We start from the raw sequence: 26,898 nt of genomic DNA, 5'->3' as shown, positions 1-26,898 counted from the left end.
CGTGATATTTTGCATTGGCATTGCTGCAGCGGGAGGAAGGAGCCTTACAAAAGGAGCTCTGGCTGTGTGGTACCATGGCTTCCCGTCTCTACCAGCACAAACCAGGTAGGAGTACAGTCAAAGCCTGGCTGTTTTATATGCAGCATGTGGGCATTCTTATTAAACCAAATTTCTTTGCATCTGAAGCAGCAGAACTGTCCTGATAAAGTCCTGTAATGGGAGCACTGACTGCAGGAATCTGTCCTCAGTACAGCTGGCTTCACATAAACCCAGTATGTGAAAGGAACAAGCACAAAAGGACAAAGACTAGGACAAAATGTAATTCTGAGAGGAAAGCTAGTGGAAATTACTAAAAAAGGGTTAGTGGAGTCTGTTCTCCTGTTCATAGGTTCAGCAAATCCCATGTTAAAAACATTAATCAATTTTTAGATTTTACTGAAGTAGAGAGAAGTATTGAGACTGAAAGCTTGAAAAAATATGCTGATTTTGAGTCTTGTGAAAGGGAGATTCACTTTTCCTTCAGCTGCCAGTCACTGAGTTCTTGGATTACATGGGGGACTCTGCATCTGCATCCCAGATGATGTGATGTGTCAGATGATGGACCTGTCTCCATGAAAGCTCAGAGAGATGTCCATCATCTTGCCCCTCTCAGCTCAAGGGGTTTCCTGTATAATGTTTTTGTCCATCTTTTGAAAAAAAAAACCCACATACACTTTCACTTAAATACTGCATTTAGTATGATGTAACCTGTAAGAACCTGGCTAATTTTCACAGCCACCAGAATCCAATCACAAAAAGCAAAGAAATCTGAACATTAAGGACAGAATTGGACTCCTCAAGCCTCACATACTTGTGGTGTTACACACAGGCTCTGGTGTACAGCAGTAGCTCATTACTTTTTATTTTAAACATCTGAACTTCAGGCTATTTTAGAAAGAGTTAGCAGCTTTTTCACTTTCCAGCGAAGGCTCTGGAGTACGTTTTTCTCAAGTCAGCAAGGTGTTTACTGATTCTTCCAAAACCTGATTCATTATAAACCACTCTCTGTTTCAACACGGTAGATCATCCTCTGGTAGAAGGCCCCAGAAATGTGTCTGGGGGCACTTCAAGAGTCTTTGATAGTTTTATGACACTTCATAAGACATGACAGCTGCCTCTCATATCACTGTTTCTCATCAGCCTTTTCCCTTATCTGGCTCAAAATCCAGCTTGTTGCTAAACAGAAGTTGGTTTGTCCTGGTCACCATTCTCTAGTGATAGACAGCACCCTCTTGGACTGTTGTACTGAGAATAAGGGAGCAGAAAACAGGAGTTAAATAGTTCATACAGAGCATTAGTCTATCTTATCAGGCATCAGGACAAGGAAGACTTTTGTATATTCAGTTGTTGGTTAACACTATCCATGCTTTATGGTACATTTCTTGCTTTAAAAAACATGTAGACTCACTTGGGACAAGGAGCCAAGTCTATATTTTATGCTGTCTTAAACTACATTAATGCAACAATTGCCAGAAGAAAGAGTGGTAGGTCTGAGGTTTGAAGAAAGCACTACTTTCTGCTATTATTAAGAAAGCAAGAGACTGAAGTATTCAACCACAACTGAACTCAGCAATCACTTGAATAGAAAGCAAAAGAAAAAAAGAATTTGTTTGGGTTTCATGCTGTATTTGCTTCAGTTTATAAAGTCAGACTTTAGAGTGGAATATTTCTACAAAATGGAGCCTGAGTCACAGAATCACAAAGTTGGAAGAGACCTTCAAGGTCATTGAGTCCAACCCGTCCCCTGACACCTCAACTAAACCATGGCACCGAGTGCCACATCCAGTCTTTTTTAAACACATCAGGGATGGTGACTCCACCACCTTCCCGGGCAGGCCATTCCAGTACTTTATCACCCTTTCTGTAAAAAACTTCTTCCTAATATCCAACCTGTATTTCCCTTGATGCAGCTTGAGACTATGTCCTCTGGTTCTGTCAGTTGCTGTCTGGTGAAAAAGACCAACCCCAGCTGACTACAACCACCCTTCAGGGAGTCGTAGAGGGATAAGGTCACCCCTGAGTCTCCTTTTCTGCAGGCTGAACACCCCCAGCTCCCTCAGTCGTTCCTCACAGGGTTTGTGCTCCAAGCCCCTCACCAGCCTCGTTGCCTCCTCTGGATGTGCTCCAGCGTCTCAGCGTCCTTCCCAAACTGAGAGACCAGAACTGGACACAGCACTCAAGGTGCTGCCTCACCAGTGCCAAGTGCAGGGGCAGAATGACCTCCCTTGCTCCTGCTGGCCACACTGTTCCTGACACAGGCCAGGATGCCTGTGGCCTTCTTGGCCACCAGGGCACACTGTTGGCTCATGTTCAGCTGCTGTCACCAGTACCCCCAGGTCCCTTAGTGCCTGGGCACTGTCCAGTCACACTGTCCCCAGCCATTGCAGGGGGTTGCAGGGGGTTATTGTGGCCAAAATGCAGGACTCGGAACTTGGACTTATTAAACTTACTGGACTCTGCCCATCCATCCAGCCTTTCCAGATCTCTCTGCAGGGCCCTCCTACCTTCCAACAGATCAACACATGATCCCAGCTAAGTGTTGTCTGCAAATTTGCTAATGAAAGACTCAACAGCCTCATCCATGTAATCAATAAAGATATTGAACAGAAGTGGCCCCAGCACAGAGCCCTGAGGGACACCACTGGTGCCTGGCCCCAGCCGGCTGCAGCACCGCTCACCAGCCCTCTCTGGGCCTGGCCATGCAGCCAGCTCTGAAGCCAGCAGAGTGCTCCTGTCCAAGCCGTGGGCTGCCAGCTTTTCCAGGAGTGTGCTGTGGGAGGCAGTGTCAAAGGCCTTGCTGAAACCCAAATAGCCAACATCCACAGCCTTTCCTGCATCCACCAGGCAGGTCACCAGGTCATAAAAGGAGATTAAGTTGGTCAAACACGACCTACTCCTCCTAAACCCATGCTGGCTGGGTCGGACACCCTGACCATCCTGTAGGTGCTGCATGATGACAAGCAAGAAGAAGCAGCCTTCAGAAAAAAAGAGCTTTGAGTAAAAATATTTAAAAACTAGAAGGGGCCTTCTAATGACACTTTCAGAAGCTGAGCTGCTTGCAACTAATGACAGGAAAGGTGAGGCAGTGGAGAATACAATGTTTTGAACAGAAAGGGCACAGTGAAAATGAAGACATTCAGAGAGGGAATCAGCACATAGTGACAGATGTAACAAGAAAGATCTCATACAAATGGTTTATGTGAAATGGTACAAAGAAAAAGTGACGAGATGCATGAAACCCACAAAACTTTACTATTTCAATCAGTTTGAACTGCATGCTTAAGGAAAACCACAGTAGTGAAAAATAAATTTCCACCTTTTATATAAAAGCTGTACCTTCCCTGATCCTAACCAGCAAAGAAAATAAAGTCAGATCAATCACTAATGCAATTCCAGGTCATTTGACAGACTTGCATGAAGACTAGATTCCAGCTTAGAATGTGTTCTTTAGAGGTCAGGCTAGTTTCCTGCTCTCTCAAGGATAATCAATAAGAAAGAATTTTGTAGGGCAATAGTGTCCTCTGAATAACAAAACCCTAAGAAATACCCCTTAAGGAAGTCTAAAAAGCATCATGCAAAAATAGCAAAGATAGAATGCAATTCAAAACACTATTTGCTCTATAAGACAGGAGAAAGAGTGGCTTGACAGCTGCTCCAAAAGAAAAGCTACAGGGTGGATCTTACCTGGGGAGAACTAAGAGTCAATAAATGTGCAGCCCTATGCTCATATTAAGATCCTTTTTGCTATTCCTAGAAAAGCATGGATTTACTGGAAACAAACAAACAAAACCTAGCGGCAGAAGAGACTGGCACAGACTCCTTGCCTCACAGTTGCCCCTATAGGGGACACAGGTGAAGGAGAGAAAAGAGGATGTATATTTAACACTCCACACTTTTGGATTCTAACACTGACAGAGGAGCAATCCCAAGCTGCCTAGACACCACAGCAGCTAAACACAACTTAAAAAACATCATTTGCTTCATCTTCTCTCTACTTCCTCTGTTGCAACATTGCTCATTAAGGTTTCATGGGAGGAAAATAGAAGGGCTGAAAAGGGTACACCAGAGTTGGCAGCTACCAAATAATATCAAGATAACAAGCTCAAATTATGGCAATGGAAAGAAAGGATAGCCTATCAAGTGTGAAAAAGGACCAACCTGAACAACAAAGAGCTCTTCAATGATCTCAAAAGAGAAAAGCATATAAGAAATAGAAATGAGGACAGATTGTTTAGTAATTATTAAGTAACAGTAACAAGAACACATAGAACCACAAGAGGAGAACAAAATAAGCAGTAGTTGACAGGAGTAAGAAGAGACTGCACTGTCAACTGTACCAGCATTAAAACAAAAAACACCCTGAACAATGGAAATGTCATGGAAGATGGAAGAAAACAAGTGACAGCTGATGACATTGGTAATGAGCTGTTCAGTATCTGTTTCCATTTCAGTATTCCCTAGTGATGGCACCTACAAGCAATTGCAGTCACATCTCTGACAAAGAAAGATCTCTGCCTAGTAAAGGAGAAGAATGAGCTAGAACCTAAGTTTCCTGAAACTTACGTTCACATCTTCTCTGGACCCCAAAGACCTATACTTTAAATATCAAAAACTGGTATGTTAACCTTATATTAATATGAGAGTTATTAAAATTATACATAAATTTATATAAATAAAATTATTTTAAAAGCAGCTTGAAAACCAACAGTAGTTGATGTGAGAATTGGCAAGCTGAACTGTCTATTTTTAAATAAAATGAAAAGGAAGAAGAAAAGGAGCAAGAACTTCTTGAGCAGTGTCCCAAACATTAATTTTCAATCCTAGGAAAAAAATCCTAAAAAATCTTTTGGAACAAGTACTCAAATTATATTCATTTATGCTTTCCACAGTAACTGACACAAGTATTGCCAAGTGCAAGTTATGTTAAAACCTTTTTTCTAACAGCAGTGTAATGAAAAAGCAGTAAATCAAGTGTCTTTATCTTGATGTGTGATTGTCACAGGACATCCTCATAAGCAAGACAAACACAGCTCAGATTCAACAATTACTTTATGAATGCAGAGCTACCCAGAGTTGCTGGAAAGCAAAAAAAAACCAATGTACTGTCAAAAGGAAAAGCTCTAAGGATGTTCTACAAAAGTAAGTCTTAGGATAAGTTCCCTCAATATTCTAACAACTTGGTTTATGGAATCAAAAGACAATATGGAGTTTGACTGTCTTGGAGATCTACTGGAGGACAATATTAAAATTTAAAAAATTATCTTGATGAATTAAAATGTTATCTAGAAAAACAATTGAATTCTGGTAAGTAAAAGAATTATTTAAAACTCAAGCCTGAATCCATTACTGCAGCAAACATGATCTCGTATTTTTGACACCTTGAATGCTGTAACACAGCAAAGGGCTATGAAGTATTTCACAGTTTAACTGCTTCACACTATTTATGTAACGTTTTTTTCTCCAACACAATAGGGTTATAACCACTATAGAGTGTGTTGGATTAAAAAAAAGAAAAAATCCACTTCTCTCCCCAAAAACGATTTTTTACTTGCTTCACATCTGTGAATCCTCCCCATGTTTTATCAAATCCTAGCATTCAGAAACTTGGCAGTCTTCAACAATTTAAAAGGGAAAAACACTGCCATCTCCTGGAGCAGGTGGAGCTGACAGTTCCCTGAATACCTGCATTCTGCTCTCCACCTTGCACTGTTTTCTATGCACTGAAAAGTAACTTCAGGTGCTGCATTTAAAAATGAAAGCAAAAGTCTACAGTAGCACATCATCTGCAAGATTAACCTTGGCAGCCTAAATTCAACAACAACATAAAATCAGGTCTACTCATCTACCTCACCAAGTTCCACATGATTGGAAAACTTCATCAGCCCTCCTCAACATGCACAAATCCTGAAGAGAAATCTGTAAAAGTAGCAGTATGGACAAAACCCAACAATGACAGTTTGTTTTCATTAAGAGCACAGCACAGTGGGGTTATATGTGACTCTTGGCTTACAGTTTCAAATCCTTCTGCATTGATCTTGCTTTTACTTTTGAAGGTCCCTATGCCAATCACTTGGTTTCATACAACAGCTATCAAAAATCAGCCTTTGAGAACGTACCAAATGGTTTATTAATATAATGTAGCCAAGTGAACACCTCTGCTCTACACTGAACAACTTGTAACGGTCCATAGGAAGGTAGAGTGTATCTACAAAATCTGTAAATATAAAATTAGCAGGTAACTACTCCACCCCTACCATTTACTAATTACAACACTATCCCCTACACCTTATGCAAAGTGCTTTACAATAAGGGGAATAAAAAGCCCATTATTAGTAACTTGGGACACACCCAGCAGTAACAATTCTTACTGCAGCAGTGCTATATAAAGGCTCTTCCATTCCCCCAGTAGCACTGCCTGCTCTGGTGCTCAGGTCCACAGCTAATTTGAATCTACCTTAGGGGTCCAGCACTAATGTCATTCCTGTCAAATGCTACCAGGCTTGAGGATGCAGCTCAGTTTAGTTTTTTTGGATTTTTTAACTGGATTATACCTGAACCAGGACATAACATAGCTGCAAATGTTTTAAAATTATTTTTCTAATACTGAATGCATAGAAGACGACATTTACACCTTTTCCTACTAATCCACCTTGGGAGTCTGAAGTCTTTTTGAATGCTGTATCTATTTAATTATTTCTCTGAAAGCAGGACAACTACCAAACCAAAACTTTCAGAAAAGCATCAGCACTGCACAAGGGCTGAATCAGGATGAAAGCAAACTGGCAGGATATTAGCAGGTGCAGGATGGAAGAGGCAGCAGATAAGCTTACACCACCACTTGGATACTACAGTTAGAGTATACTTGACAAGTGCTGTTATTTCCTCCTGGTCATGTGAGCAGTATAAGTAATTTATCATGCCTCATGCTCAATCTTATCTAAGAATTTCAGTTAATGTCATGCTTTTGCCTTCTTCTACTGTTGAGGTATTTTGCTTAACCTCCTGAGTCATCTTAAGGGGTTTACCCAGTCAGGAACAATTGACCCACAGGGATTAAGTTTCACCAGATTGTTTTAAAAGTACTCTTGAAAGAAGACAGAAAGTTTTTTTCTTTAAACTTTTTGTTTAATTCTACAGTATTTTTCTTCCTTCTATTCTGCAATTACAGTTGAGGTCCACAGGAATAGCTTCAGAGGTTCTCAGCTACCAATGCTAAAACTTCACCTTTAGATAAACGCAAGTAGAAATTCTGGAATTTTCTTGCCATCATACTTCAGATTCACTTTGCACAGTAGAAGTTCTGATGTGATGGATCTTTACAGAAGAGTTATTTAGGAATCTTAATTAAAAAAAAAATTCTTAAAAATATAGTATCTTCAATTTAACGTTCAGTTTATTTTCTAAAATAAAAACCCCATGCATAATTCTAATATACAGCATTTGATAAACAAAGACATGTTTATAAATATTTTTTTCCCTTTAATAAAGATCTCTATCTACAGTCCAGCTCCTGAATGCCAATCTGCCCAACTGTTTTTCAGGCAAACAGACTCCACTGAAGAAAATGTAGATCCATATTGTTTCAGGTACTGGAAAACAAGTATACTTCAGAACTAAATAATGATCTCTTCAGGCACTTGCCATTTGGCTAACCCAAGCTTAAGAGTTTCATTATTTACAAAAAGCAACAAAATTGCAGTCTTTACAGCCTTATTAGCTAATTTCCACATGAAAAAGGTGCAAATCTAGACATTTACATCTGCTATTGTGCTAAGAGAAAATGCCGTATTTCTTCTCCAATTCTTCAACAGAAGCATCTTTTAATCCCATGTGGTTCACGTGATTGAATAATACCTGCGTAACTGAAAAAGAAAATCCCAACATGAATTCTTATTTTTGTAATTCACACTCTTAACGTAAATTAGTTAATTCTTTCCTTGGTGAGAGTAAGGGGCATATGGATAATACAGCTGAAATACCCCTACATTTTTGAACTACTGGGAGGATGAACACAAGTAGCAAAGCAAAACTCTCACTTTGTTTCAATGCCCAAGAGCTGCCTAACAACACTTCCTTAAACAGGTGTAATCCAGCAACAGACAGCTTTTAGTTTCTTTACTAACCTGACACTATGCCACTGCATGCAGAAGACAAAAGTTAATGCCAATGGCAGATAAAGCTCACATCAGGTAAAGGTGTGAATGCCATTTGTAAGAGGCATTGCACTTCAGTAAGTCAAGTTACTTTATTTTAAGGAGATTCACATTTCAAAATTTTTTTAAGTACAATGGTAATTAGTGAAACTCAGCTGTAGATAGTGAATTTACATTTACATGATTCCAGAGAAATGTTTTTAAGAGTCTCACTACTACACAGTCTGTCTGGTGCACTAAATAAAGTCTGAGACAAAAACCACTTTTATAAACCATGAATTCAAGCCAATGTCAACACAAACTGCAAACTAACATGACTGATGCCTCCAGAAAAGGACAACTTAAAACACTAGGTTGAGCTCTTTAGAGATTCTCTTTTTATTCTTTTGCCAACAGAAAAGTCAGGATTTGTCAAGAAATAGTTGTAAATTGTGGAAACTGTATAATATGGATAGCTTGGATCTCAGATGTAGGATTTCATACCAATTCATAAATTTGTAACATTACCAGCTACAAACTGACAAGCTGGCAAAGCTTATTTTATCAGAATGAAATGCAGTAGTATTACTGATTAAAATAAGAGGCTTTAGCTGCAGTTTTCTAGTCTAAACAATAAATAAGGAGTCAGAGGATTAAGAAAAATTACATGACATTCATATTAGCTTCTAAAACAATAAAAAGCTGGACAACTAAAATGATTACTACGTAGCATAAACAAGAATAATGCTAAGTTTTACATTTTTTTGTCAGATTCTACAGTATCACAAAGTAAGCTTACAAGGACACTACCAAATTACTTACTTTTTTTTTCTGAACCTGACATAAACATTACTGCCATATCAAATCTTTTTAATTCAGAGAGCCTCTGGAGGATTTCAAGGATGAGTGATGGCTCCTCTTTCCTGAAGAAGATTATCACAAATACAAAAATAACCACTGTTGATTAGAAATATTTAGTAGCTGCAAGCAATATTGAAGAATTTAGGAACAAGAAATTAAATGACCGATTTTCTATTTCATATTTGCTATCTTTGTCTTTCCATTTGTCCACTCACAGAGCAAAAAGTCAATATCCAGAAACCTTTATGTAGGTATTACTGTTCTACTGAGCAAGAGTGAAGAAATACAAAAACCTAGACTGATGCAAATTGACTGCTGGTCATGTACAGAGTACCTACTACATGATTTAAAGCTTACACCTGGCCATAACATCACTTTTTATATGCATCAGGTAGTGTGAAAGGCAGCAGCACCTGTGACCATAGGAAGCTCATTGAAAAGCCGAGCCAATTACAGCTAACTTTCATCCATAGAGAAAATTCCTAGATTGTATTCATTTTACGTTTTTCTGGTCAACAGTGAACAGGCACTGCCTTTGTTACAAATACTAACAAATAGTATTTTTCTTTCATAACTTCAACATTTCTTTTGGAGGGAGACAGGACTCTTACCTTACAGCAAACAATTTCTGCTTCCTAGCCTTTTTCTGTTGTATCACCAAATTCAGGACTGTACCTCTAAGACCGTATTTTTCACCCATTTGATGGATACTTGACTCTTCAAGGAAACCAAGGGAAAGGCAAGCATTCATTTATGCCTGCTTATCTCCATAAAACACCACCGAAAAACAGCGAGTGTGTGCTTCTCAGACAGTGTAATTCAGAAAAGCAATGCAGAGCCTCTGACAGACAAAATGAACTTCAGGACTCAAATGGTAGCACGGATAGAAATTTCAAAAATAACTTGTCAGGTCCTGTCTTATCAGAATCCCAGTCTCCAATACACATTTGCTACACACAACTGTAAAATGCTAGCAGATAATTAAGTCTGAATGCATCACAGTAAGCGTGGCATAAAACCTAAACCCTCTGAATTTCTCAGCTTTAGAAAGTTAAAATAGAGGACAATGCACAATTCTATGTGCTCTCAGAATACACACAATAATATGAACAAAAGCTATTTCATATAAATTAATGTGTCTGGTGCTCTTTAGCAAAGCACAATTCAACAACACTCAGTAAAAGTATTTTTTTCACTTCTTTTCTAGCTGTTTTTTCATTATGAGTTTCACTTCTTCAGAAGCAACTATTGAGTAATTCCCATGATTTCATTATGCTCATGTAATGCTGTGTGCTGGAAACAATTCTGTAAGCCAGAGGTTGGGACTAGAGAAAACATAAAAATCCCCCTAACACAACACAAAAAAAAAAAAAAAAAACAAAAACCAACAACCTCCCCCCACCACAAAAGCTTACTGCTTTCAAAACAGCAATAAGCAATGTAAAACAAAGGAGGAGTTAAACTTACTCAATATAGAAGTCATGCAGAATTTTCAGGATCTGGTTAAACAAGTCTGGATCTAAGGACTTCTGAAACAGCTTTGCATAAAGCGATGGCTCTATTTGCTATAGAAAATTTTTTAAAGTTAATTTTAGACAAAAAAATACAACTGAGTAATGAGAATTACAGGTGCATTTTTAGAAGGTCATGGACAATGCTGAAGTGCATGAAAGCAAAAAATCAAATCACACAATTTAACATCAAACAACTATTTTTGCTTATTTGCTTGGGTTTTTTTACTAATGGCAATTTCTAACTTCTCTTAAAAAATTTAAGTATTTAAGTGATTTTTTTTCAAAATATATGTGAGTAAAAGTACACATTAAGAAGATTGCTGTGTTTCAAGCATCTGCTCAGTTTAAAAATGTCGCTATGTCTAATTACCCTAGAAGCACTCATTTGAAAAATTAGAATTTAATAGAATTACTAATATAAAGTCTTTAAAGAAGGCCTATATTTGAAAAAAAATACAGAGACTGTACTTAAAAAAAAAAAGGCACAAAAGAAGAAAAACTCACATGCACATCAGACTACTTATTGCTATGTGAAAACAATTAAGTAAAGGGATTATTGTACACTCGAGACAATCTAAAACATACCTATCCCTTCCACCTAAGGGCACTGTTTCTTCAACTGATGTTGAAGAAAAATGTCCAAACACTGTTGATACTCTATGTTTCATACCTTCAGGTACAAGTACATGTTTTCAGGGCAGTCTTTCAACTTTCTGAAGTCAGATTCAAGCTGGAAAGAATTTGCAGGAATGGGAGGAACTGGAGAAGCAGATATAAATGACCTTCTGATTTCTTTTTCTCTCTGCTTGCTTGTAGGAAAAGATGGATGCAATGTTGATGAAATTCCTTTCACATTTACAGGCAGCCTGCAAAGGTATTTTGAAACACATAATCAAATCAACTTTTAAGGAAATTCTACAGTGAGACCTAACTGGAAAACCTTCTATTCAATAAAAGCTAAAATACCGAAAACTTTTTAGAAAATAATGTGTTTTAGTTTAAGCAGATATTTTAAAATTCCTTCAAATTATACAAGCTTTTTATTTGATTCACCTTTTCTAAAAAAACACATCTGCAAGTACTTAAATTTACTCAGCCTCTATACTTTGTTTCTGGAAATAACTGCATTTTATAGTAGGTTTCTCCCATATATACCTGCCAAAAACAAAAAAAAATATCATATTTTCTTCAATTTCATAATACAAAGCAATAACAATGTCAAATTGATAAACTAGTTCCAACACTGATAGCAGCAAATCTATTTTTTGTCCCATAATGACATTTAGGCCCACCGATTTCTTAGAAATTAAGAAATGGCTAAGAATATACTTTTTTCTTCAACACTTCACAGTAAATCCATCTAACTGAGCTAGAAAAGGTATGTGGGGCTAGTGCTTCTGATAGAAACTCTTTGATAAGGATTCTTTACATCAACAGAACGAGGCAGTACCGATGCAACTGGAGGGCAACGAGTTCCAAGACTGAGCAAGGGTAAAGCTTTGGTACTTCAGCAAGACAGACTTCAGTTTGCCTGACAGTGTGACTTAGAAACTGAGCACACCCAAAGCTACCACCTGCCTCAGCAGAGGAAAGGGTGGTGACACTCATCTGCTCCTCCTCTCTCACACAACTGGGGCACAAAGAATGCTTGAACTCTGTTCAAAATTTCTAAAAAACAACAAACAAAAGTTGTAAAAACATCTAGGGAAGATGGTGTGCCCAAGTAAGAAAGACTACAGCATGCAGGAAAATATGAATGCCTACATATTTGCAATGTAATTCTGAGTTTTCCACCTGACACTAAACAGACAATATTTGTCTCAACCAACGAGTGGTCAAAAACGCAGATGTGCAAGAACTGCAGTTCTTTCAACATTTCTTTTTCAATTCAGATTCTCCAAAGTATCTTCAATACCTCACCACATGTAGACATCTGAAAATTAAGATTATATTTCAACTACATTTACCTTTTAAAAAGAAGATAAGAATTATTATACTTACTGTAATAGTGATGTATCACTGATTTCTTCTATTTTCAAGTGCTTTGCTTTTGGAATATCAACTGTAGTCAACAGATCATCCTGATCTAGAGCTTCTGTTGCTTCAACACTCACTGAATTCCTCCAGTTATTGACTAAGGTAGTGGTGGGCAAGTCACCATCTGATGCATCATCATCAACTTCTTCAATATCTATTCTTCGCAATGGCTTCTAAACAGAGCACAGACCTCATGTCACATGTAGACTCAACACAAGCGTTTAAACAGACTACAGACACAGCTGTGTGTAACTTAAAGTAATTGTATGACAACCAGTTACCTCTGCAGTGGTGCACAGAGAAGACACTTTGCATAAAGGTCAATGGCAAAACCAGGAAACCATAAAAATCTACATGAAGCCTGATATAATTTTATTGCTTTATCCTCTGAAACCAGTATATCCTTACCCTAGAGGATCTCCGTATGCAGTCTGTTTTCTCAGTAATAATTAAAAAGGTATACTTTTTCACATTAAGGTTGAAGAGGCAAGATCTATCATACACTTTGTCCTATTATGCAGTAAAGCTTTGTAATTTAGCAAAACAAAAAAAGTATCCAACAGCACAGGCCTTGGCCCACAACTTAAAATTTTGATATAATAAATATCTAACTCAACCCTGCTGACTGACCAAATTACACATCTTCTAAGGTAATTAATTCCACCATATGCTAAAATGCTTCAGCTTATTTAATCTCTGCATGATCCTGATTATTTCTGACCATCACCTAGTACCACCATCACAAGTCTTGGAAAAAAAGGCTCTCATCACTTCTTACTTTTAGAACTTCATTCCTGAACATGAACATAGTATGTACTGCTCTAGAAATACTTATGCAAATCCACACCCTCAAACACACTCAACAATTTAGACTTCTGGGAAATGGCAGTACTAAAAGCACAGATGTTTCATCTATACTTATTATACCTTAACAAAATAACAAGAGGAATACAACCAACCTAGCATCTTCACTGAATTTAGCAGCCAAAGCAAACATTTAATAAATATAACTGTCTACAGTATTCCAGCTACTTCACAAGAAATTCATTCATGCTTAAAGAAATAATGTTTCTAGTTATAGAGAGGACATAACACTCTGCTCTCCCAAAGGATCAAAATAATCACACATTTTCTATTAAAACTGTCCATCTGAATTACATTACTTATGAGGGTAAACAAAGATTTTCAAACAGCATGAACATGTACAAAGTACTCTTTGTATTTACACAACTCATTGCCGAGTGTATAAAGATTGAATGTATTAAAAGAGGAAGCCTAATACATAAAGAAACCTGGTATTACATTTTTTCATCTATAACTCATTCATCTGACTATAACCACTGGTAATTCATAGTCCAAACACAATGCTTATTGAAAACCAATATGCAGCTGTCCTGCAGTTTACATGGATGAAAATGCATGCTCAAAGCTCTTTGGAAATCAGCCCTATGTGACAGCAGCATATGGCACAAGTAGGCAACTTGTCTTATAACCACTATGGCTGCTGTAGAAACTGTAAACAGCAGAAATGAAGAAAAGTTTACCCAGAGGTTCTCAACTCTCTCTCATTTACTCTCAATTGCAATGTTACCTACGGGCACAAGTCAGGGTTTTTGGGCTGCCTGCCTATTCCACATTATAAATGTATACATACACCATGTTTGCTGAGTGTGGTACTGCAGGCTGAATGCTTACCCCACCACTGCTGTGAATGTCAGCATTTCCATGAGTGTTTACGATCTTGAAAAATATCAAAAGAGTAAATTTATATATTTTTGGATTTCCACAGGCAAGGCTATCTATCAAGGGTTAGTCTACAATATAGAAAGCAGATTTTAACTCCAAACTCTACTCTTCCCACCATTATAGAAAGTAATTCATATAACAACTTACTGTTGATTTAATCTGTAATGGATTACCAATCACTTTCACTATATTTTTGATTTCCGCTTCTTTTATCAATACTGCAGGATATTCTTGGCGAGTCTGCTGCTCTTTCTCAGCTAATTCCTGAAAAAAACGCCAAGATGTTCAAAAGATCAGGTGTTTAATGAATAAATACAAGGTATGTTAAAAATAATGTAATAAAGAATAAAAACCTTCTAGTACTATAGCCTTATAAAAAACTCCTAAACAAACAAAACCCCACTATACACAAATAAGCATACATACATTCCTTATTTTTGTGAGTTCGTTTATTGCTTGTTTATTTCCAGGTTCCAGCTTCAAAACAGCTTCAAAATCTGCGTGAAAAACAACACAGAAACTGTAGATATTTCAAATTACAATGTTTTAACCTGCTATTTTCCTTTCATAGCTCTAAAAAAATAATTAAAGGCAGGTAAGTGACAGAACAGCCAAGGCTGGAAGGGACCACCCACCAGTGAGTCATATGGTCCACCCTCCCTACTCAAGCAGGGTCATCCTGAAGTATAACACACAGGACAGCATCCAGACAGCTCTTGAATATCTCCACTGAGGGAGACTCCACAACTTCTCTGGGCAAGCTGTTTCAGTGCTTGATCACCTGCACAATAAGAAGTTCTTCCTCATATTCAGGTGGAACTCCCTGTGCATCAGTTTCCGCCTGTTGCCTCCTGTCCTATTGCTTGGAACTACCAAGAAGAGCCTAGCTCCATCTTTTTGACACTTTCCCTTCAGATCCTGAGACATTGGTGAGGTCACTCCTCAGTCATCTCTTCTCAAGACTGAACAGGCACAGCTCCCTCAGCCTTTCCTCATAAGAGAGATGTTCCCTTCCCCTGTTCACCTTTGTCACCCTCTGTGGGACCCACTCCAGGAGCTCCACGTCTCTCTTGCACTGAGGAGCCCAGAACTGAGCACAGCACTCCAGATGTGCCTCAGCAGGGCTGAGTGGAGGGGCAGGATCACCTCCCTGGATCTGCTGGCAGTGCTCTTCCTAATGCAGCCCAGGATTCCATTGGCCTTCTGGCCACAAGGGCACTGCTGGCTCATGGACAGCTTGTTGTCCATCAGGTCCTTCTCCCAGCAGGTCAGCCTGAGTCTGTGCTGGTGCAGGGGTTGTTCTTCCCCAGGTGCAGGACCCTACATTTATCTTTTGGATTTCTGAAGGTATCTCTCTGCCCATCTCTCCAATCTGTCAAGGTCCTTCTGGAAGACTCACAGAACTCTGGGGTATCAGCTGCTCCTCCAAGCTTTGTATCATCACTTAACTTGTTGAGGAGGCATCTGCCCCTTCATCAAGTCACTGATGAAGAAGTTCAACCACAGTGGGCTCAGTATTCAACCTTGAGAGACACCACGAGTGACAGGTCTCCAACTAGACCCTGTGTCACTGATGAAGGCCCTGCGGTATCTATTGTTCAGTCATTTCTCAACGTATCTCACTGTCCCCTTGTAAGTCATCCTAATGCCTATATAATTACCTACTTTTAAATGAACTTTTCAAACTATTTCTTACCACTTATCATAAATAGCAACAGCTGTGATTTCACACAAAATTGTCTTCTCATTATGTGGGCACCAACACAAGAGTTTTTGCACATATTCAGTGAAATCCAAGAGAAACCACTAAATTCTTAATTTTTGCACTGATAATCTCAGTAAGTCAGAACAAAAAAAACATCAGGATGTCCTTATACTGATCTCTCACCTACCACATTTAGGCTAATTCAAAATCATACCTTCAATAGCTTCCTTTAGCTTCCCAAGGGCAACTCTGGCAGCTCCTCTCCTGGCAAAAGCTTTAGAATAGGAAGCATCTAAGAGCAGAGCTTGTGTGCAGTCATCTTCTGCCTCTTTGTACCTCAGCAAAAGCATACCACAAAATTAATAATCAGTTTCAAGAGGCAGTTTCAATTGAAACAATAGAGCTACCCAAAACAATTAATATATAAAGGTAGATCTTCATTACCTACATACATAAACATATCACTGAGCTAAAATGTGAATTAAAAAACTCCCATAGAATATGGTTTCTCAGCACCTTGAAATTTAAGCTGTATCTTTTGGTATCTTATAACAGAATGCTGACTCTTTTTAGCATTACAAAAATTCACATCCTCTTTAAAGAAAAAATAACACATTAAAGTGGTTTATTTTACTGCGTACACACTAAAGTGGACTCAGAGCAGAGTCCACTTTAGAAATTCAACAACAGCCTTAAAATCCAAGTTAGTATCATTGCTTTGTACTTCTGAAAACCAGAAATACCATTACAAAAAAAGAAAACGTAGCAGAGAGGAGAAGCAAGTATGCATGAGATCAAATTTCTCTACATTTGGAATTCTGTGACTTGTCCTTAACTATTTCAGAATGAGAACTCAGAATATACTTGCATTAATGTAATTTGCTTCATTTTAAGATTAAATTTCCTCATCCCACTTATACTGTTACATTAGATCACTATTTCACTATGTGCTTAATAAAATATTTTCTTTCATTACTTTCCTCCATGTTCAAACTATCATTAAATTTACGCAAATTAATTTTTATTTGCTGTTCTCATCAGCACTAGCAGTTTGTAAGAATACCAATGGGTTTTTGTTGCATTTTATGTTTGGTCCTCTTTCAAATGTAAAGACCCATGATACAGGATTTATTATGGGGAATCAATTTTCTTGCTCGGTCATTCAATTAAAGCATTGCTTCCTCTGAATCTCACAGATTATTTGCATTCTGATGTCCTTTAAATTACAAGTGTAGTGTTAGAAATACAATCCATGCAACCCATCTTATCTGAATTTGAGATCAGTCTACTGTCTCTAGAGATACTCGGCCATGCCACATTAAAACAGATGACCAACATAACCCTCTGCTCTTCATGCTACCAGCCTACCGTAAATTACCACACCATCACAGTCGAATGAAGTTCACACCTAAAAACTGGCCATATGGAACTTATCTAATTTGCTGTAAAGCATGAATTTCCATACAGTTTCTGGGTCATTTGGATAAAACTTAATTAAAAATAAACAAGCAACACATACATGCCTCTATCAGTGAAGTTAAAAAGCCATTTTAAAATGTAAAAACTTCCAGAAAAAGCTTTTATTCATTCCCTCCAAAGTCAGAAGTTACAATTAATTTCTTTTTACAGAGCAATGTTTAGTAACAAACTGTGTTTCATAGTCAAAGACAAAGCTTTGGGCAGTTCCTTTCAGAAAGGTCACTATCTGGATTTTGCACACATAAAAGAATGAAAAGCCAACATCAGAAACCATTATTTCATACTGGTGCTATTTTATTCTCTCAGAACTTGCTTCCTACAAACTGCATTTTGATTTTGAGATCACACATACAGATTTGTTTCCTCTCCTTTAGTGCTTTCAATGTGATTTATTCTACACTGAATTTTAACAAAAACGAGCAGGAATGACAATAACTTGAGTGAAAATCTGCTGGATCATTATTCCTCCTGATTTACAACAAACAATACAGCATGTAAAATTCCACTTACTTCTCAATCTTTAGGTAGGCCATGGCTCTGTTAGCTGGCAGTAGTGCATTGGTGCCATCTGCTGCGATACCACGGGTGTAACATTCTATTGCAGCCTCGTACTTTCCTTCTTTGAAATAACCATTACCCTGGAATATTTACGTCCGAGGAAAAAAAACCAGCATTGAGAAAATCCAGTGCAATTAACTTTTTCTTACCCGTTTTTGCAGAGAGGATGACAACATTATGAAGATGAATTGTAAAGAACACCCACATCAGGGCAGACAGTTACAGCGTATTTCTTCCTATCTAAGTTTGGAGGCAGAACACTAAAACTATTTTAAATAGTTTCTAATACTTCAAGGATAAAAAAAACTTTGCTACATGCATAGTTCAAATGCAGACTTGTAAGTCTGCAACTTATTTAACTTTATGCTAGATGTGTAGGATAACCTACCCTGTACCTCATGAATTTAAATACAAGCTGAACGTTGACAATTCCTCTTTCAAGATGATTTTCTGCACTTGACAAATTCGTATTTATCCTGCTCCATAAAACTCATCCTCAAATACTATATGGGTCCAAATGTTGTTGTTTTCTAATTAATGCTCCATACAAAAAAATTGTATCACTTTTTTGTTTGTTTCTGGGGAACTAAAATTACCTTTTGCTTCTCAATACTCATTTGAAGCTGCACATCTCTGCTACTACTCTACTGACTGGCAAAAAACCAAAAAGTTCAGACTTTACAAGGATCCATGTCACCAAGAACAAGCCTGCAGTGAGTCAGCTCTGCTGCTAATGAACTGTTGCATTAGACTGAAATTTCTCTTCTGAGACCTAGTCAAACACTTGTTCCTTAACACATACTTTCATTCTTATCTAATTACTTCTTACAACCAGTATAGCAAACCTGAATAATGATAACAAGTTATGAGTTACATAGCTAGGTAAGTGAGCAGAAAAATTATGGTTTAGTTGGTAATGCTATTTATTTACTGAAAAAGAGGTGAGATGGAGAAATCAATAAGCCAACTGTGAGTCAAGACTATGCATAAAGAAATACATTTTTATTGTCATTGTTGCCTGCACCCCCAAAGCCCTTTTTATAACTACTATTCATAATGTAATCAGAGGTTTGAAAACAAGAAATAGTCCACAACTCCCTTGGACAAGTAAGAATCAAGATGCTTACTACTGTAAGTAAGCATGGAGAAATGGAATCTTTGTAAAGTGGAGTTTAAGTTCTACTTGTCTTACTGCGTATTTGAAATTTTGCATATACAATTTGGGCTGTAAAAGCTACCTTTTAGAATTATTCCTCCAGACAAATCCAAACAGAACTCACTGTCCCACTCACTTTCCTAGAGGCAGAAGGGGAAACACTTAAGGACACATCAAGGATATTCCATGTATGAAACTCAAGGCAGTATCAGGTTGAATTTATACATCTGCATAACTAAAAGCAGCGTAACTAGCAGCACAACACCACCTTTTTCTTTGCTAGGTTTCTCCTATTCCACCAGAACCTGTGACCTACCAGATCTTTTTCTGCAATTGCCTTCTGCTTAAGCTGCTGTTCTTCAATGCGCTGCTTCTCTTCATCTGTTAATCCTGTTCTGACTGCATCTTCAAACTCTTTCTGTTCTGATTTTTCTTTTAATGACAGAGCCTGTAAAAACATCATTTTTCCCTTCAGTATTTCCCCACTTAAACATTTTCAGAACACAAATTGCAATAATTTCTAAACCTTTAAGATATGAAAATCTGCCAAGCTTTTTAACAGAAGTGCCTGTGTTGTAAATTAAATACAAATTGAAGAGACAATTTAAAAACAATTTGTTTCTTGAAAATGTATTTCTTTGAGGGACTTCAAGTCAGAATAATGCTTGGCAAACACAAAGTATGTAGCTTCTGAAGCACAGCGTGAAATGACTCATGGAACCTTTCTATACAGTCCAATTCACATATCTTTTATTCCTTCAATTACTGGAGACTTTGCATCTTCATTCTGAAAATAAACTTTTCATGCACTGTCAAAAACACAGTTGAAGAAATGTAAGTAAATTCATACAGAAATGACAGGTGAGTTTATATTTACAAAGGTCATCATAATTAACATTCTCCCTATCATGAAAAGGATCTAACTTGCACTACAAGTATTTTGTTCTGTTCTTAGAACAACTTTCTGGTTTGGGTGACCACAGCAATCACTACAAGCAGGCGAGCAATGCAGTTTTATGGCCAAGAGAACACAGAGTTCCCATGTGTTGTGCTTCCTTATACCAAAACACTAAGCATGACCGAAAAAAGCATTAACATAGGAGGTAGAAAATTGTGGAAAATTAAAAAATAAACCAACCAACCCACCAAAACCCAACCGACACCAAAAAGTCCAAAAGACATCAGATGGTGCACACATGCAGTCTTAGTCTGGGATCCAGTATTACACTGATATTTGCATACGTGTGAGTTTCTCCAAAAGAAACTCCATTAAAGATTTTGACCTTGGTGAACTTCAGATGCCAGAAAAAGCATGTGGGAATTTATTGAATCAGTTCTTATTATAAAAATTGACATAGATATAAACTGAACAGGGTGTATTAATTTATGTTAGGGCCTAATATTCTTTTTACCTGATCAATTTTCTTCAGTTCATTTTTTGCTTCGAGATTGTTTGCATCCAGCTCCAAAACTTTTTCATAATCTATCAGAAGACCAGAAAAGTATGTTTCAGGTAGGAAGCACAGACCAGTAAGCAGAACATTTCTGAGATAAACCTTTTTTATAACGACCCAAGAAGCCCAAGATATTTCAAGGAATACATCATTCTAGAACAGTTAAAGCTGAATTATTCAAGAACTACTAACATCTACTGCTATAATTTGGACTTGCTACTTGAATTTTACCTTGCCAGAATAAAATGCAACATGGTATTTAATTTCTTTGTTTATAGGAAATGAAAATTAAATTCCTACATCAAAGAAGCAGATCACACAAGTTAGTATGTATTTTAAGAAAAGAATTTTAAGAAGACCCACCTTCTTTAGCTCCTTGAAGATTTTTCAAAGCAAAGCGAGCAGCCCCTCTTCTCGCATAAGCCTTTATGTAATTTTTATCTAAAGCAAGTGCTAAATTGCAGTCAGATTCCGCAACAGAAAACCTACCAAAAAATGAATGGGTAGTTTGGACACATCTAGGTTACAAACCTCAAAATTTCAGCAGCTCATCTTACTCTGAGCCTCACCAGGTTCTTGATAACATGGGAAACTTACATGCTTCAGAAGGTGCACAAACCAAGGACTTACACATTTCTTCATTCCAAATACATTAAAACAAGAAAGGAAAACAGCAGTAAAGAATCTCTACTGCCACAGGAAGAATAACCACTCTCCCTTCTTCACCCAAAACAAATCAAAGCCTTAGAAATTGAGCTCACTGAATGCGAAAGGCAATTTAACTTTCTCTTCCTCTTTTTTCAAGTCTTACACGATTAACACAGAGGGTGAACTGCTAGTGTGCAAGCCAAGGAAAAACTGATGAGGGAGACTACCAGATTGCTTCTCCTGGCGATTCCTATTTTACTTTGAAACTGGAAGACAGGTTGCAACAACATAGCATGATGTATAAATCAAGAATTAAAACTAGACCAAAAATCTGAAGGTAGCATTTCAAGTACAAAAATATTACAGATTTAACAATGCAAGTCTTACTTTTTCATTCTATAAAAAGCTGATGCTCTGTTTGTGGGCAATACTGGATTGTACGGATCAGAATGCATCCCTCTAGTATAGCATTTTATAGCTTCATCAAAGTTGCCTTGTTTAAAGTAGTTATTACCCTGCGAATAAAAAAAAAGCATTTTCAAAAAGTTACTGTACATTGGCAGCTACATTGCTAATTAAAAACCCTAAGAAAGTCTAAGTATTCTAGAAATGCTTAAATATTTTTGTTCAACATTTCTCACAAAATACTGCTTTATTATGAAATATGCTAACAATTATATTCTAAGTGCACTATATTAAATAATTTTCATTATATATTCTACAACACAGGTCTGTAAAATATTCATCTTTCAGTATCTCTAGGTCATTTCCAGAAACATGTAAGCATATACATAGCTACTTAAATTACCAAATTAGGTTTTTTTAAGTTTTCAGTAACTAGGTTTGGCATCTTTACTTTCCAAGTCAACATTTTCATTTCTGCCTCCTCTGGGACACAACTTTTACCTCACGCACCCTCAACGACCTCACTGCAGCCAAGATAATAATGGCCAAAGATGCCCCAGCTTCTCAGTGTAGACTACAGATTACATGTGAAGGAATTCCCACAGCAGCAGGAATACAACACAAATATCACCCACTTACACAATTTAAAACAAATAAACACAAAACCCATAAAAACCCAAACCCAAGCTAGAACTACTGATGTCAATATTGACTGGCAGATGGGTTAGGTGATTGCTTACAAACAGAAGTTTATCAAAAACAGAAGCTGTTACACAGCTTAGCCTCTTTTTCATGGCAACAAAGCCTGAGACAGATCTCCTTCTATATCCTACCTTATTAGGTAAAACTGAAGTGGTATAAACTTGCCATTATTAAAGCAATGAAGTTCACCCATCGTTCCCAGATGTACTGGCCTCACAAAGGGAGTATTTTTAAGTTCTTGAAGATTTAGTTTGGGGCATTCAGATGTTGTGTTCAGGTAAAAAACAGTTTGCTCTATACTGCAATTCTATACAGCCGTTCAACTTCCCCAAGCAAAACATCACAAATACATTTGTCATCACAAGCATACATTAATTAGAATTGGCCAAGCTTGCTGCTGCTGACAATGAGAAGGAATAGAACTGCAGTGAGTAATTTTCTATTTTGCAATAATGAAACAGACAGGAAGACTTCCAAATAGGCAATTCTTTTACCAGGTGTGTGGTCCCAGTAAATGATCTTTTAAAAGAAAATTGCAAATACTCCTATACTTAACTTTCCTCTTTACCAGTAATAAGCATCTATAATTCTATAACCTTTTCCTTCTCTGCAAGAGCCTTTTCAGTATCTACGTGAATTCCATCTTCTTCAGAGTCTGATTCTGGAGATACAGAATCATGAGTACTATCTTCTTTATCAAGTTCTTCAAGTATTTTATCCTGGAATCAGAGAAAAATCCAAACTGTTGTCTTCTTTATAATTTAACAGCGCAAAATAATACAAATAAGATTTTATTAATGTGTCCTCCGACACTGACAGTTGTGCTTAGTCTTATATTCTACTATAATTATGACCTCTTTATTAAGTTGTTTGTCCCAGGGCCAGTTCTCATAAGCCCTAGAAAAACACTTAATACACCCAAGGATAGCTCAGCTACACTTTGGGGGCATAAAATAACAAGGATGGCTTCTGCTGTGGTGTTAAGAAACAAAAAAGGTTTAATAAAGGCAAAATAACAAACAGAAAAACTCGAGCCAGGTAGAGAGATCTGCCCCGGTAGAAACACTTCACACAAAAGCCCCTCTTCTCTTTTGTTCTGTTCTTTTCTACTTGATTGACCAGGCGGGACTTTTGGCGTCTATCCAATTAGATGTTCTCTGGTGTTTGGTGAAGTCCCTGAGGCCCTATAAGGTGGCTTTCCACCTAACAGTTGAGAGAAGCTTCTGGGCTTCTTTCTTTTTTTGAGGGACAAAGGTTAGTTTTGCCACTCTGTCACTAGGGGGAGCATTCCTACACCTCTCAATAGGCCTATTGTTAAAACAAGGTTTTTTACCCATTAACCTCAAATTCAATCTGCTGGATGAAAGCACAGTCAATAGAAAACCAAGTATTTATTAATATTCCAAATATTAAACATGTAACCTTATTGGGAGAAAGCTACCCTATGTTCATACAATACCCAGCACAGTAAGATACTGACTAGTGGACTGAATTCTCAGCACTGCAATAAAATTTTATTTAACACAGAATCAGCTGGGGACAAGACTCTGGCAACAAAGCAAATCTTGAGACTCACCACATCAAGTTTTCCCCATGCTTCATAATCGTAAGACTTGATCTTGTTTTTCTTGTTTTCCTCAGAGGTTATCTTTGAAGGGACTTTATTTTTGCTTTTCTTCTTTTTCTTAAAAGCCTTGTTTCGAATTGGTGGCAAATTCTAAACAGAATTAAGTAACTTATTATAAAACAGATGTGTGAAAATCACTTGCACTGAAGAATCTACAGCACCTGTATCTAGACAGAATATTTATCTAGTGGCTAGTTTTATTTTAGAAATCCATCCAGCAAGCTGTTCTCATGAGCTCTACAAAACCACTAACAACTACAAGCATAAATCTTTCAACACTTAATAGTACATATTACATGTATGATACAAAACTGAGTTTTAGAAGACAACTCTCCTCAGAGTATCACTTGAAGAATCACTTCAATATACTAAATTTCAGCAGTACATTACCAATACTGATGCTGCAAACAGAAATATTCTCATAGACCTACCCAGAACCGATAAAAAATTTACTGGCCTCATCACCTTCAGGGGCTACTGGCCCACAGCTCTGTTGGTGGTGCAGTTTACAGAGGAATCTCTCATTTACTTCAGGCGATGAACACATCACAGATTGGTTTATGCCTTCTATTCAGATATTTTAAGTAAAAAAAAATGTAATTTTGCTAACGTAAAACATAATTATTATAAACACTATTACAGTATGAATAGCTGAGTTGACACTGGTCTTGTCTTTTCTTACCTCTTCTGGGACCCCACTCTGTTTCCTGAGCTCAGAATCCACTTCTTTAATATCTTTTTCCCAGCTCTCCAATTCTCTCATAAAATCCTGCAGCTCTTCAGCATTTTGCTTCACTTGCAGCTGCAGTTCTATCGCTTTACTTGGTGCACTCATCATAATCTGCCAAAATTCAAGGAAAAAAGCCTTCTAAAAATAAGTTGGAAGTATGCAGTGAAGGAAGCTAGCTAATTCAATATTAACAAGTCTGACTTACACACCAGTCAGACTTCCCAGCAGCACAGTAGGAACATTAAAGACTAAGAGACTAAGAAACAACACAGTTTAAATGTCTTTGAAAAAATGAAGGGAAGACATTATTCAGATAAAACAAAGTATATCATAACAAACAGCAATTCACATTTTCCTAACTAAATATAAGGTAAAGCACCCAAAAGTCAATGGTAATCCTGAAACTGCAAGCAAGTCCCTAGAACACTGTTTAATAATTAACACTTGATTGTCTTCATAGATTTTGTTGTCTCAATTTTGTTGTCTTAAGTGAAAGAAGTTTTATTATCACAAAAATATCAAGTAACAATTAAAAAGTCACCTTAAAAAAATTTTGTTTACAATTCAGAAAAAAAAGAATCCCCACATCTGTACAGTTCGTAGCACAAAAATCTGAAAGGATGAAGCAAACATATTTTGAAAACAATCATGATTAAGTAACTCATGGTAAGCTAAATACAAACTTAGACAGAGTTATGAATTATTGCTAACTATAACCTCTTGATGGCAAGCTTCAGGATCTGTCACAAGCCTCATGGAAATATAAATAAGCTATTTGTAGAGATACTACACATAAAGCTTTTAAGGAAGAAATAGGTCTAGGCTATTTGACATCCTTTATTTAATGCTATTTTTCACACCCATGCAATAACCTAGTAGCACAACAATATAAAAATTTATGAGCCATACAAAGCAAATGATTTCTGTGGTAAAATGTGCCATCCATAATGGGGGTCTCAGACAAGGGTCTCAAAGAGATGAAAAAACACATGGCATGATTACTACTGAACTAATGCTACCAAAGCAGAAACGTTTTTACATGCTCAGGGATAAGCAGCTGAGTAGATGCCCTGCTGCAGCAGTTTATTTCTCCCTTGTTCATGCACAGGTGCTGACATAATTATCCTGAGCAGCCTATTAGGACTATTTGAAACAAAACAGAAATAAACTTTCAGTGAAGCCAAACATACATAGCTTTCATCACGTTTCCATTTAAGGAGCTTACTATGTTTTTTTCCACCTTCAACTGCTGTCCCCAAGCCGAACTACCACTGTAATATGCAGTCTGTTAATTTCGTGCAGCTTGAGCTTTGGACCCATTAAGTATTCCATACAGCCTAGCATTTCTAGGCAGGTAGAACAAAATACTTAAAAATATGCAAAAAAAAATCTTGTAGTCTGTTGAACTTTTCTTTTTCCTATACCTGACTAAAACAGCATTCTCACGCAGGCGAATATCTAACATAAAATCTGGCTGTTTCTTCTCTGCCACTCTAGAGCGTCCCGCTGAAGTGTTTGAAGTCAAATTGCTCCGTTACTAGCCGCACAGGACTTAGCAACGCCTTCAATCCACGCACTGACAGCAGCCTCTGCGGCGCAGCCCTCACACGCTTCAGGGCACTTTTATTCCACTCTCAAGGCTGAGCCCCCCCAACACGCGAAGGCTGCTGCAGCTCCCAGGGCCTCCCCTGGAGCGCCGCAGCACGCCGGCGGCCCGGCCGGCAGCATAGGCCCGCCCGGGAGCGGCTCCGAGGCCAAGCAGCCCCTCCGAGCCCCAGCACCCGCCTCTGCGCCGCCCGCAAGTTGCAAGCGAGGCCTTGACTCCATCACGGTGTGCTCCCCGCCCGCCTCGCCACCCCGCGCGGCCAAGCCACCCGTGGACCACAGGGCCGGGGATGCGGCTGCGGAACGGCGCCGCCAGAGCATCGCACACCGCGCTGGCCCGGTCCCGCCGCGGCCTCACCTGCGCCGTGCCCGGCTCCTCCCGCGCCGCCGCCCGCGCTGCCCGGCGCGCTCCCAGGCTGCAGTGCGGCCCCGGGCGCCAGGAGGTGACAGCGCCTGCGCGCGCGGCCCCGCCCCGCTCCCACGTGCCGGGAGCGCGGCCG

At 38.1% G+C, this 26,898-nt stretch overlaps 1 protein-coding gene across 2 annotated transcripts; it reads right to left on the bottom strand.

Annotated features, from left to right (window-relative positions):
* Window positions 1-7,414: 7,414 nt before the first annotated feature.
* RPAP3 (RNA polymerase II associated protein 3) lies at window positions 7,415-26,827 on the bottom strand. Of its 2 annotated transcripts, none has more exons than XM_041411230.1 (17): window positions 26,757-26,827; window positions 24,746-24,904; window positions 24,013-24,153; window positions 23,033-23,155; window positions 21,717-21,844; window positions 21,045-21,166; window positions 20,640-20,710; window positions 19,544-19,675; window positions 18,024-18,151; window positions 16,249-16,370; window positions 14,756-14,826; window positions 14,477-14,593; window positions 12,548-12,756; window positions 11,217-11,412; window positions 10,500-10,597; window positions 8,990-9,094; window positions 7,415-7,901 (listed from the first exon to the last, which is right to left on the bottom strand). In XM_041411230.1, exons 2-17 carry the CDS (start codon window positions 24,899-24,901, stop codon window positions 7,844-7,846), a joined length of 1,977 nt encoding a protein of 658 aa, XP_041267164.1. In that variant the 5' UTR covers window positions 24,902-24,904; window positions 26,757-26,827; the 3' UTR covers window positions 7,415-7,843. The 2 variants fall into 2 exon arrangements, with proteins under 2 accessions (XP_041267164.1, XP_041267163.1); XM_041411229.1 differs by having other exon boundaries at window positions 8,994-9,094.
* Between the last annotated feature and the right edge of the window lie 71 nt (window positions 26,828-26,898).

Source organism: Onychostruthus taczanowskii, unplaced genomic scaffold (assembly GCF_017590055.1).
Source record: "Onychostruthus taczanowskii isolate IOZ18803 unplaced genomic scaffold, ASM1759005v1 scaffold35, whole genome shotgun sequence".
In the NCBI taxonomy this organism is placed as follows: Eukaryota; Metazoa; Chordata; class Aves; order Passeriformes; family Passeridae; genus Onychostruthus; species Onychostruthus taczanowskii.
This window is presented reverse-complemented; position numbering and strand designations above follow the sequence as displayed.

Bases quoted from the DNA above. Each gene is read 5' to 3' on its own strand.
- RPAP3 (XM_041411229.1), bottom strand. From the start codon at position 24,901: ATGATGAGTGCACCAAGTAAAGCGATAGAACTGCAGCTGCAAGTGAAG. The intron at 23,156-24,012 runs GTGAGTCTCAAG...CTCTGATTCCAG, and splicing joins CATGGGGAAAACTTGATGTG to GATAAAATACTTGAAGAACT. The intron at 10,598-11,216 runs GTATGAAACATA...AATTTTCTATAG, and splicing joins ACATGTACTTGTACCTGAAG to CAAATAGAGCCATCGCTTTA.